Source organism: Gymnoscopelus braueri, assembly GCF_963280865.1.
Source record: "Gymnoscopelus braueri genome assembly, chromosome: 19".
NCBI classification, from domain to species: domain Eukaryota; kingdom Metazoa; phylum Chordata; class Actinopteri; order Myctophiformes; family Myctophidae; genus Gymnoscopelus; species Gymnoscopelus braueri.
This window is the reverse complement of record NC_137621.1, coordinates 25,958,962-25,972,237: the sequence shown is the minus strand read 5'-3', so window position 1 is coordinate 25,972,237 and position 13,276 is coordinate 25,958,962. Positions and strand designations below refer to the sequence as shown.

General features: G+C 43.5%; 1 protein-coding gene across 2 annotated transcripts in view; it reads right to left on the bottom strand.

Moving 5' to 3' along the window:
* Positions 1-13,276, bottom strand: part of dph6 (diphthamine biosynthesis 6) — a 69,947-nt gene that overhangs the window by 7,246 nt on the left and 49,425 nt on the right. For both annotated transcript variants that reach the window (XR_013932114.1, XM_080413901.1), the window contains exons 13-14: positions 8,263-8,508; positions 363-753 (exon numbers count right to left, since the gene is read on the bottom strand). Coding sequence is in view for 1 of the 2 variants with exons in the window: in XM_080413901.1 (XP_080270027.1) it covers positions 363-753; positions 8,263-8,508 (637 nt within the window). In the remaining variant the exon portion in view is untranslated. The remainder of the gene's footprint in view (positions 1-362; positions 754-8,262; positions 8,509-13,276) is intronic.

The following is a 13,276-nucleotide window of genomic DNA, read 5'->3' as shown; positions in this document are numbered from 1 at the left end:
ACCACAATGGAAATTAGCTTTCAAGGTTTTTTGCGTTTTATCCTTTTGACAGATATGTACAAATATGTATATGCATTTTTGTCAATAAAAACATAAATCAATCAATCAGTCATATGGTCACGCAGTGACAATAGCTGTTCTACTAGCTTACAATGCATTGCAAAGTGACGCGTTGTGAGCTTGCAGATCTGCTATTTACGCAATGTTTGAAAATGTACTATAGTGACATGCCCGAAATAGGGATGACAGGTTGAAAGTGGTTAATGTAACATAATCTGACACTTAACCTAAGCTTAAACATTAAATCATGTCAACATCGTGTAAAGTCAGTGAGCTGTGTGTTGTGATATGTACTAACATACCTGTAGCAATCTGCAGTGCCAAGGAGTGGTCAGACTTATAGAAGACCCTGGCGCACAGCGGCGACAGCACAGTCTCCATCTTCTTCGTGGTGTTATTGAACATTGCACCGATTGCCCCCAGTGCATCCTTCACGTCTAAGACCTCAAGGTCAGAGTTAGGTGTAGCATGGGCCAGGGAAAGGGAAAGTGTAGCGCTCTGGCTGTCACTGGACACCACAGTTTGGCATTCTATCAATCCACACCCCAACTCTGTAGTCACGTGACAGGAAGTCCTTTCTCTGGGGTCATCTCGGACGGCAGTGACATGCAGCTCAACGGATGCAGCCTTGGGTAAGGCAGGCACCACAGCAACCAGTAATGGACTCTGGTTCTCTGGATCCCCAAATGCGTCCTGTAAGATGGAAACGCGTTTTTCAAAACTTGTTGGCAAATGCTGTTGTCACAAGGTACAATCACATTTTCTCCTGCTGAGATACCTGCTGTAGATAACAGAAAAGAAACTAACAAAATTCTCATCTCATTTCACCAAGATGGGATTTTCTCTTGCAAAATACCAATTAACATGTGAGATTGCAAGGTAATAATAGGGTGCTAACAATTTGACAGGAAGGCAGGGGCCAGGGTCTACAGACACCATAAACAAAATGCATCAATGTATCCATTGTTTGTGAGTGAAATCGACAGACATGACAGCACCCACCAAACATGGCTTTTCACCTTTCAATGAAGATCATTCTCAGAATGTTGTGTCAGTCTTACACCATTTCACCTAAGACATTTAGTGGAAAACTGCCTCGATTCTATCTACAGAGTAAAAATGTCTTCATTTTTCTCCTCTACTATGGGCCATTATCAGCAACAAAATGTCTTGCAGCAGTGTACAATGTGGCCCTCTAATAATACTTGGTGGTAGCTTCATCTGCTAATGGGAGAGAAATGAGTGTTTTATACAACCGTCATTTCAGTTGGAGTCGATAGGGCAAAAACACTTAACCCCCTTTTCAATTTGCTGGATCAATTTTCATCCACTTACACCCCACTTCGTAAGTGCAGAATAATAACGGGTTACATACACTTTATTTTGAAACTCACTCTCAAAAAAAGAGACATCATTGACAAGAGCAGACAGCAGCCTCTTTTCCCCTTTGACAGACGAACCCGTCATGACCCAATCCACCAGTCTCACCAAAGCAGCACTTACCTTCAGATTAAACTTTAGCCACGGCCTAATTGTGTATCAACAGCTAACCTCTCACCTTTGAGAGTGAAAAACATTGCGGGAGCACAGTGAGTGAGTGTGTGTGTGTGTGTGTGTGTGTGTGTGTGTGTGTGTGTGTGTGTGTGTGTGTGTGTGTGTGTGTGTGTGTGTGTGTGTGTGTGTGTGTATTAATGTTAGAGGAGGGTAAAGACTTCCTTCGTCCACTACAGTGTGCAGTGATCAACAACAACTGTCACAGTGGCGAACAATAGCCGTGTCATTGTGGACCTGTTGGCGTGTCGGGCAAAGTGACAGCACGCATACACACATCTCTGCTTTGATAAATGTTAGATTAGCGACTGGCACAAGCTAGGTATTCTCCTGGAGGGGACAGCTCGCCCACTTGTCAATAGAGATTGCCCAGGATGCAGGGAGGCTGGGGAGACTCAGCCAGGCTTAAAGGCCACCATGCAGGCCTTGCAGGTACATCACCAGACCAGCCATCCACAAAGAGATGGGAGTGATCTTGGTGTTGTGCTGCAATCCTACCCCTGCCTGTTTCTGGATCTTATATTGACAACACATTTGCTGACTTTATCATTATTATTATTTTCTTTCAGGTATGTCTTTTTTGTTATGACACTCCCCTAGACTTCCATTGTAAATGAAGAATATTCATATAACATTCAATTGTTTATTGCCAAAACCAACATACAGTTGCTCTGACATAACAACAAGAACAAGAAGAATGCAGAAGTAACGCTTACAATTGGATGACCAGTAGTTCCAAACACTACTTTAGAGTTCCAAACATTGAATCATCAAAATGGGTCTTGGAAGGACATGCAACACAGATCTCCAGCCGCAAACGAACTAGGGACGATGATATAATGGATGTACTATCTGGTCAACTACTGTGCCCTGGTTATTGACTTTTCGTTGCTGAGGTGGTTTGGTCATTTATTTATAATTTCATGCATCCAAATACGTGGTACATTTCTGTGTGAATATGGTGTGCTTGTACTGTATGTGTGTGCATGTTTCAAGCACTGACTGTGGTCAGAACTTTATTATTACAGAAAGCCTCTCTGCCCGGGGATGCCAGAGGGGTAGAACTCCAACTGGCTGACATCCCTGTCTGACCAGAAATCATTTATTAGATTAATCCAATAAAATAAAGAGGTGACAAATCTTGATGCATGGTGGAGTTAAGTGCTGGAGTGGCAAGTTGGAGGGCTGGCTGGAAGGTGGCTGTGGCTGTGGCTGTGGCTGTGTGTGTGTGTGTGTGTGTGTGTGTGTGTGTGTGTGTGTGTGTGTGTGTGTGTGTGTGTGTGTGTGTGTGTGTGTGTGTGTGTGTGTGTGCACGTGAACATGTGCTTGACAGGTCTGTCCCACTGTACAGCAGTTACTTAAGGCAATCCATCTCATTACTTCATCCCCAGTCCAGTTCCAGCCCAGTCTCCAGGCCCACTCCATCTACAGGCAGCCAGCAGGTAAAACCCATGAAGTCTGGATCTGCTGCGTTCAGCTCTCTACATTGATGGGGTGTGACCTGCTTCTCTTTATGTTTGTTTTTTTTCCACTCCCCCCCAGCCCCTCCTTGAACCACCCCCCCCGCATCCAGTTTTCCCTCTTTCTTTTGCCCGTGCGCCTGGAGCGTGCAGCCGGTCGGAGGGCCGAGAGGCGTGAAAGCTGAACGGTAAACACGGTAATAAGGAAGTGGTGTAAAGGCGGTGAACAGCGGGGAGCTGATGGGGCCTGGCCGCTTAGCCAGTTCCCCTACATTTCCTGCCCAGCGGGACGCCTTCAGCGTGTGGCTCTGTGGCTCAGTGCTGAGCGCCGCCAGTCCCCATAATATCCTTTCCCACTTTATTTTTTCCCCTCTCTCTCCCTCTCTCTCTCTATCTCCCTCTCTCTGTGCACTCACTCCATCTCTCTATTTGAGATTCCACTCCATAGCAAAAGTCTACGCCATTTGTATAAATGAGACACACAATGCCATGTCTGTTAAGCAGTCCTTTTGCAGCGAGAGCTGCAGGGCATGGGTCAGGGGAGCTTTTAAGGGCATGGAGGAGGCTTACAGGAAAGGGTTTGATGATTCTCCTGCTTAAACAGGAGAATGAATAACCTATAGTGAAAACTTGCAGTTAATAGAAATAGAACACAATCTCCAAGGCATATTCTCATTAGTAACAAATTTACTTCACAATTTTCTAGTACTATCTGTTCTTATTTACTGTCTTCCAGCAGCAGAGTTTGAAACAGTGAATACAAAATATTAAATATAATATATGAATGCCTGCTCAAACAGTAACAAATAATCTACAACAAAGCAATAGTTGACATATTTTTGAAACCTGTCATTGCTACAAGAAGTGAAGCCTGTTTAACAATTATCGACGTATCACACAAACACCTTGCTATTCATCTTGTACACACACACACACACAGACTGACCTCGCGGTTTGATTCACCGTAAATACGATTTCACACTTCTAGCAACTCCAGCATGCTCCCAATTAACCCTGCAAGCTTCCTCATCCACCTGATTTGAGAAATTATCAGCGTAGAATAACAGGCATTGGTGTTCCTATCAGTCATATGCACGCTTCAATGCTCAAATATAACAGTGAAGGTCCACCACCTGTATTTTACACGTACAGTAATGGGAAAATTAAGAAATGTTGTTAAAACATCAACAACTGGAATCTATCGTCATCCCTGACACATGCTTTATTAAAGTTTTCTTAACAAATGTGTGATACCCAAAATCTTTACTGAGATGTAGTAACCTTCTTAATATTCCTCAAATATTCCTCATAGTCTAACCTAAAAGAACCAGAACCCACTTTCAGCATATTACTGTAGGTAAATTTAAAAAATCACCTCCAATCCAATGCAAAACTATGGCTCTGGTCAAGGTGTATTTTTGTTTTGATCGGTAATGGCAATTTTGAACTTGGAACAGATGAGGGAGAAATGTGTTTACTGTTTAGCAGCAGCTACAATGTTGACTTGGACCCCATTCTCTTATCTTTTGAGCAAAGTAAATGAGTGACCCTGCTCACGGCGACACATGTATTATGTGTTGTGTTTCGGCATGCTCAATGATGTGCTGAATCAGCCTCATGTACAGAATGTCCTGGCACAAGGCTCTTAAAAAAGGCAGAGAGTAGAGCGGGGAAAGACGGCGAGCTGAAAGAAAGCTACTGCCCCCCCCCCCCCCCCCCCCGAGCACGCCTGGGGCACAGACAGGCGCGTTTTTCACTAACTTGGACCGGGGTCCAATGTTGGTAGAATCTATGGTGGCAGACGGTGAGTACATCAGAGTCCAATCCCTCTGGACGAGGTGAAGTGTTCAATGCCACTTCCCCGGCGCAAAACCGGGCGGGGGAAGCGTACAGCCTCCTCCCGCGCACAGGTATCAAACCTGACAAGGACGCGGTAGCCTAGACAGGGAGGAAGAGGGATAAATGATGTCATGTGCATGTCTAATTCTGCCCTCAACTCTACTGATGGCGAGGAAGGAGAGGTTTCCCCATCTTCCTACGCTTATGTGTGGCTCGACACCGCCTCTCCAGATGAACACAGCGGACCCGTTCGCTGTGTTGTGATGCACCAAGTTAAGTGGGAAGTCGGTTGGATCAGCAGATCTCCAAAAAACATCAATAAAACCGCAAATTCCCATATATGGAGTTCTTAGATTGAATGCCATAGGCATGCCATACTTTCATGAAAACAATAGCATTTAAATATCATAAGACGTATCTATCATCATCATCCTCATCATCCTATAAGCCACCTAATCTCTGTCCACAAAATAAATATCTGTCCGCAAATCTGTGTCAGGGAGCGATTAGCCTCGGTGCCCTGGCCTTTTTTTTGGGCTCAAAAGTAGGGAGCAAAAGATCCCAGATTTGGGCTGTGATCCGTAAGCCCCTCCCAATTGACGTTCCATTTACTCTTTGCCTGCCACCGACGAGACTTCTCGTCGGATTCTGCTAAGGTGCAGCCTGCCGCCGACGAGAAAGACGTTTTTTTTTGTGTTTTCAGTGGTTTTCCACCAGTTGGCGCTGTTGTAAACCGTATGAATGATGCTTTCACTGCCTGATGACGTCAGACCCGGAATTGACCCAGAAGTTTAAATAAAAGGCTTGTTTACTTCCTGTTTATTTCCTGTTGCCGTTCCTCTACGGCAAAAACAAGCTGGATTCAAACGGCCACAGCTGTGCAAGGGATTACCCTGTGTGGATACATATTTTTTTCCTCTCTTACGACAACCCTGTGCGTGCAATGAGGCGATGTCTGTGAGGACGGAGGTCACAGAGAATATTCCATGATTTTTCAAATGTACAATAAAATCGACCTTTTCTCTGGCAGTGGTGGCACACTGTTACACTATTACTCTGGCAGTCAAAGAGATTCTGTACACAGACATTGTTTTTGCGGACATATCTTTTTTGCAGACAGAGACTTGGTGGCTAATAGTATGATTTTGATGATATGATGTTGTCCCCTCAGCCCTAGACCACCATCTGGAGATAAAACAGTAATGAAGACAGCAATTTCACTTTTCCATAATTAAAGTCATACTGTGTGTCTGAGTCATAGTGACGTGGCTGTGGTCCACCTGCCCACCAGCCCGTCGGCCCTCACATTAGCCAATTTTAATATAGGATACTGTTTTTTTGTCGCAAGTGTCTGTCCAACACATGCAGACACCGGATTTTTGTTTCAATTCTGGGAATTTCCATTTTAACAGAGAGACCATAGTTGTCGACATAAAAAACCCACTGAAATGAAAGTTACACAATGTGACTTAAAGTACCGGGACTCATTTTATTATATATATTGGCACTATGTGCTAAAAGAAATTTTGAGACCTGTGTGGCCATACAAAGATAGTGAAATGAATCACTACCTACAGTACTTCTGGTTTCTGTCTCACAGAGCATAGAAAGATGAAGATGATCAACAATATTTGGACTCTCAAAGTTACATCATATCCAGGCAGCTATACAACACAAGATTCTACAAATAAATGAATATTGCTTTAATTAAATGTAATTTGGAAGTTTAATAAGAGATGCCGGTTCCTATGCTAGTAAGTTTTGCAGGTTTTGAGCAGCCAGCTGGGGTGGTGGAGCTTACGTTTGTCCCTCTCTGTGGGAGCTGTGTTATCTCTGTTTGACCGGAGTTAAATATTCTCATTACACTCACTTCAAATGAACACTGACGCTTTGTGTAATCCCTACCCCAGGGAGTGAGAGCATTGCACTGGGTTAGGGATGAAACAGAAGGCCCCCCTACTGTAGCCCCTCTCTCTCTCCACCTCCCTAATACCACCCCCATCCTCCATCTGCACTAGAGAGTAGAGGAACGAGGGACACAGAAAGAAAAAATGGATGTGAGAGAGAGGGGAGGGCGTTAGGGGAGAGAGGAATACTTGGAACTCCTATCCAGACAGAGTGGGAGGTCGGGTTAGTAACTGAAGTCATCTCTGTCCCTGAGGGAGGACACCAGGTTACTTCACCTGTTTACAGGTGACATACCCATAGCTGTCAATCACAAGGGCTTCATCCTTTGAAGCCATTTGAAAATGAGAGCTGCTCATTCTCCTTGGTGCCAATGTGGGGTCCACTGGATGAATATTTAGACTTTCCAGGGACATAACTCAAAGAAGTGCAACAGATGCCCAGTTCTGACCACCTCACCTCAAGAGACTAGCCAAACTCATCTCAAACTAGACATGTGATCTGAATCTGCATGCTAATTTGACATAATACAAAACCAACGAGGTGATATGGTTAATAAATAAATAAACTCAAACTAAATTATTAACCGTGTTAGCCCTAACCAGGAATTACCGGTATGGAACCAGGCTTTTGCAGAATTGGCACAGAGTCAAAATTCTACTATTCTAAACCTCCCAGGAGTCGCTCATCTCCAGCACTTTCCACCACAGAGCAGGGAGCGACATGTTGGAGGAGGGTTCCATCCTCTCTCCCCAGACCCCAAATTCCCCAGACCAGACAGACATTACTGCAGGACCTGTGGGGAAGCTTGATGCCCCTATTAGTCATAGAGCAGCAGTTGTAGCTGGGGAGAGGATGGGGTGGAGGGAGGTGTCAGGGGTGCGGGGAGGGTGGAGGAGGTGGAGAAGAGGGTATAAGCTGCTCTGAGAGTTGAGCGGAGCTCTAAAATGGTGTGCGGGGGCAAAGGATTAGGGAAGCTCTGAGGAAGACATCTGCTTCTGTGCCAAGCTCCATATTATCAAAGACACCAGTGTTTCCCACATCATCAAGTTTTCATGAGCGTGCTCACTGGTAAATATCAGACGCAGCGGCATGAGTCTCAGAGGACGAGAGAGGAGGAGAGAGGCTAGGAACTTTGGCTTATTTTGAAAGTACACTTGACACACACACAATTCTGAAAAGTGTTTCTGACAAGCATGAGTACTCAATATATTTTCTTTGCTCTTGTTATTTTAAGTGTGACGTTGAAATGTGAATATTCCTACTTTTTGATGCTTTGAATACCACTTTATTCTGTGTGTATATTTTCCAGGGATACGTGTGATAAATATTTCATGGGCATCTAGTAACGAAACAGCTAGATGTGGCATGTCCATCTCTGTCAGAAACAGGTGCATGGGAAAATTATTCAAAACCATGGAAATCTCTTCTGGTCACCATCACTCACCTTTTCTCGGGCGGCTCTCAGACTGCTCTCCCAGACTGCCCTGATGACGGGAACATCTTGGCTTCTTGTGGCATAGATATGGGCCTGGAGAACATGACCCAGGGTCAATCCACTGATCACAGCGTCCAGTACTTTCTCCACATGGCTAAAGGACAGTCGAGCCTGCGTCCTGATGCCAGCCTTTACCAACTGCATGGTACAGGGGACCAAAGCGATTTGGCCTGCACAGAACACCAACTCATCCACCTGTAGAGGAGCACACACACAGTAGAAATATCAATGTTACTCCGGTAAGAAAGGTGACACTTTAAGGTTAATGATGCCATCCAACGTATTGAGCACTTGAACTTCATCGTGGCACCCCTGAACACACAAATGCACACAGGGACACGGACACACACACACTCTTGTGTAAGGGAATAAATCTCTACTACAACAAATCAATCCGTTGCTTGAAACTCAATTACAACCTTCCACAGAATTGGTTGCTGGTATGGTGGGGAAGAGCTGCAACAGCTTGGCTTGTGATGTCAAACATGATAAATGCAGTCATCCCCTCGAATGAATAGCCTGTGAAGATGTTGTGGAGTTCAATATCGACAGAGGATGAGATGAACATTTATTTATTTCATTTCAAAACCTGAATGTAAACTGCATAGACGCACAGACACAAGCACCATTATAGACATTCTATAGAAGTGATAATGTTTTGAATTGTTTACTCTCTAACTAGTCTGTATATTAAACTAAAGGGTTGGATTTAAACTTGAAATGAAAGGTGATAATCACTCAATAATCAAACTAGGTGTAAGAAACAAGCCACAGACTTCCAAAATAAATGTAATCAAAAAAGCACAACTTCATCAGCAAGGTGCAACAATCAAATTAACATTAATTACCAGCTGATGTTTGGAGAACAGTGCACCAATTAACAAGTTCCAGGTCCCTCCTCATTTTGCAGTATCTTATCACCAGTAATACTCATTTCACAGCACTAAAATAAGCAGGTGTTTCTGAGTGGCATGCCAGCATACCTGTTATTCAAGAGAATAAGTGGTCATGCGATAATTAGCCGAGATTCTATGTTAAATGCCACTGATGGAGCTAAAAGTTCCAAAATTCAATAAAAAATAAATGAATAAATAAAAATCTATCTGTTTAATGCAGAGAGATGAGTGGGGATGAACAGTGGTATTGAGGAGGTCAGGTCTTTAGAGACCCTTGTAAGGTTGCCAGTGTTGGAGCTGCTGGACAGTCACTCCTGATCAATGCAAGCAGCTGTGGGTGACATGTTGTTAATTGGCAGCCAAGCCCCGGACCCTGGGGTCTGAATGGACGTGGACCTCCAGGGAGGATCAAGGAGGCCTGAATCAATTGATACACGGCTCGAAACAAGGTCCTTAGCTGATTAGCAAAGGCACATCCACGGGTATCGTGTTTCACAGGCAGATTACCAGGGTTAAAGTGTGGACCAGAGGTATTACTGAAGGCTTAGCACCTCCTAACCCAAACTCCCGGAACCCCCCCCCCCCCCTTCTCCCTCACTTGGTAGCATGTCAAGACACAACTAAAACCTGTGTCAATGTAGGTATGTTATGGACAATGTTGTTGTATTTAATATTTCATATCTAATATAATATTGTTTTCCCTTTCTGTAATTAAAAGGGTTTTAAAGGATGTCTGCAAAAAAGAAAGAAGTAAAAAAGGAGAGAAAAAAAGATGCTAGCTACACAACTGTTTAGCTGGAGGGGCGACATGGTCACGGCCATTTCCATAATCAGATGGGTTTCCCATGATTCCCAGCTCCTGGGTTCACTTGTCAACTTTGATGAATCTTCGGCTTCTGCTTCTGCTGCTCCAAATTACCAGGACAGCGCAGGAGACAGGAGAGACAGAGGAGGGAGGACGAGGGGGCAGAAGGGAAAGAAACGGAGAGGAGAGGAGGCGGGTGAGGAGGTGGTTGGGGCCTCCCTGCATTCAAATGGTCGGATCAATCACCGTATCATTTACCTGCGAGGGAAATGTGCCTGAGAGCCTGCCATACATCTACGTCTGCCTAACATAAAAGCCAGATCCCTGCATGTCAACAACAAATTGTCATTGGCATTCCATTTATGAGCCATCAAGTGCCATCATATCTCCTCCAACACAGGACGGCTCCATCAGGTTGGACGGGCGGCCGGGATCTCTTAACAAGCGGCTCTCCTATGAAAAGAGCCACCCTCTCCATTTTGAATTCAAAGGGAAAGGCTACCGTTTGTTGATTTGAATATCAAAAGGGGACTACCACCAACCCCCCCCCCCCCCCCTTCCCTCGACTGTTAAAGGCAGTATCCCCAAAGCTTCTATCAAGCAGGTGTGTGATGATCAATTATTAAGGATCCAGCTCTGGTTACTCTTAGTGGGAGGTGGGATAGGGACAGGAGGGTTGGTTGCGGAGGGGGCACATCTTTCTGTGGTGAACTGGCAAGGTGGGGGAGCAGAGACATGGTAGAGAGGAGAGCGAATACTATTTACATAAAATTAACAGTTCAAAAGAGTGAGTTCACACACCAATCAAACTTGTTAATTGACTGTCAATGCCATGTCCCAGAATATACAACACAACTACATTATTCATCTTAGGCCCTGACAGGGAAGACAGTCCAATTTGCATGGGTGTTCTAAACGTGATCAACAACCACAATGCCACATGCATTTTTAATGGGGCAGAGATGGGGACCTTTAATATTCATAAGGGTCAAACAATTGCATATGACATTAAAACTTTCTATAACAAGCTAAGTATTTTTCAAATGCTAGGCCTTAGCAGTCTAAATGGCCCACAGAGACAAGAAAGGGCAAAATGTATTACAGTTTTCATTGTGAATCAATGCTAAGACAAGTTGATGATGACTAGTTTATTTATCTTCCATTCCCTTTTTGTAATACATCTATATGATGTCAAAATGTTATTCCGTCAAGTTTCTATCACACTTGTCGGGGACAGATAGCCAAGATGTGTTTATGTTGATTCTCGTTAATAACTTTTTAGGATTCCTGTTATATATTGTAGGTTACATTATGCTTAAAATATTATTGGGTATACATTTTTCTGCGAGGCAAGTGTATAAAGTTCAAAGTCAATTGTTCTGACAAAGCACAAATGTATCATTTATTATAATAAAGAGTACAGTATGAGTTCCAAAACCTACAGTACCAATTGACTTTGACACAAACTTCATCTATGACCTTATTTTCCCAACAATCCCTCTAAGCCAAACAAATTTTCAATGAGCTCAGTGTCTGAGGCAAACGCAGCACGTGCCTCCCTGCTTAGCATTAATTAAAGCGGTGTTTTGGCTTCATGCTTTATCGACCTTTATTTCATGGCTTAAACACCATCATTTTTCATAAACCCAATGACGTGTCAAAAGGTCAAACAGCCCCAACGACTCTCTCTCTCACTCTCTCTCTCCCTCTCTCCAGCGTCAGACAGTATCATATATGTAAATGCACTCAGGGAGCGACTGGCTGTGTCCACTTTCAAGCCTTAACGGTGTCTTGTAACCGCCAGGAGTGTCTGAGGCGTTTCTAATTGCTGTTTTTGTCAAAGAGCTGAGAGGCATGGCCAGACAGAGCTGGGCTATATTCACACTAGTGCTTTTTCAGCCTTACGGGCCCCCATCTCGCTGAGGACATCTCTGAGTGTCATTAACAGAGCTGAGGAATGGTATGGATGAACCGCAGTGGCCTGGGTAAAATGACCTGGTATTGACGAACAGTCAGGTTTTCTGCCTGGTTCCAAGGACAGAGAGAGGTGGAAAAGCGCTCCACCACTACTATCAGATATGCTAATGGTCACATTTCCCCCCATTGAGACCTCATGCATAATTTAACCAGGAAAATGATAATACAAAATGTGTAAAACGGACAAGATTAATATGGTCTAACTTTTCCCTAATGCAAGGACACATGTAACCAAGCTAAGGGGTAAACAGTGGGTGAGTGGAAGAAACGTAATTCGATAAAAATTTGTAATATGTCCTTTCATTGAAATGCCACTAAATCCATTTAGCATTGTTTACACTGATTCCATGGCTAAAAGGGGAAAATGTAATACTGTAAATTGAAGACAGAGGGGGTTGTGGGATAAGTACTGTACGTCTTCTGAGCATAAGGCAAGACTTCCACATCCTATCTCAAGTGTACTTTTATATATGAATTATAATTCACCACTCAAATCTTAATACTCTTCATTTGCTTTTTAATCTCCTGGAACATACTTATTTCAAGCAACAAAATTTTGGCCTCTTCTTAAATGTTTAAAGCATGGCAAATAGTTAAAAATGTGGGGATCAAGAGCGATGGTTGAACATTTTAAAGTGCTTTTTTGGGGGGGGGGGGGGGGGGGGGGGGTTGATGCACAGAGACCGCTTAATCCTTATGCAGTGGATGGCAGTTTGTCAGGTCTGTGTGCCATGATTTCATCTTGAACTGGCTTCCAAGTCTGTGGGGTTCTTTCAGCATTAACGCATTCAAAGCAGATCACGTCTGGGTGTGGGAAATGATAAGAGATGGGCTCGTGTTGTGCTATGCCCTTAGGAAATCCTGCCTTTTCTGACACCTAATTTCTAGAAATACAAACCATTCAACAAGAATCACAACCTAACCCTCTAGTCTAGCATCTCTCCTCATGTCACTCTGGGCTTCGTGGTAAGGAAAAACTAAATATGTACACACACAACTATATATATATATATATATATATATATATATATATATATATATATATATATATATATATATATATATATATATATATATATATATATATGTGTGTGTGTGTGTGTGTGTGTGTGTGTGTGTGTGTGTGTGTGTGTGTACATATTTAGTTTTTACTCTTTTTATTTCATTCCCTTGTTTTCTTTTTCATTATTTCTTTCTCTGTTTTTGCTCCAGTTTGAGCCTAAACCTTGTATGCTGAAATGTCACCCAGAATCAGTGTTACTTAAACGGTGACATAAATAGCCAA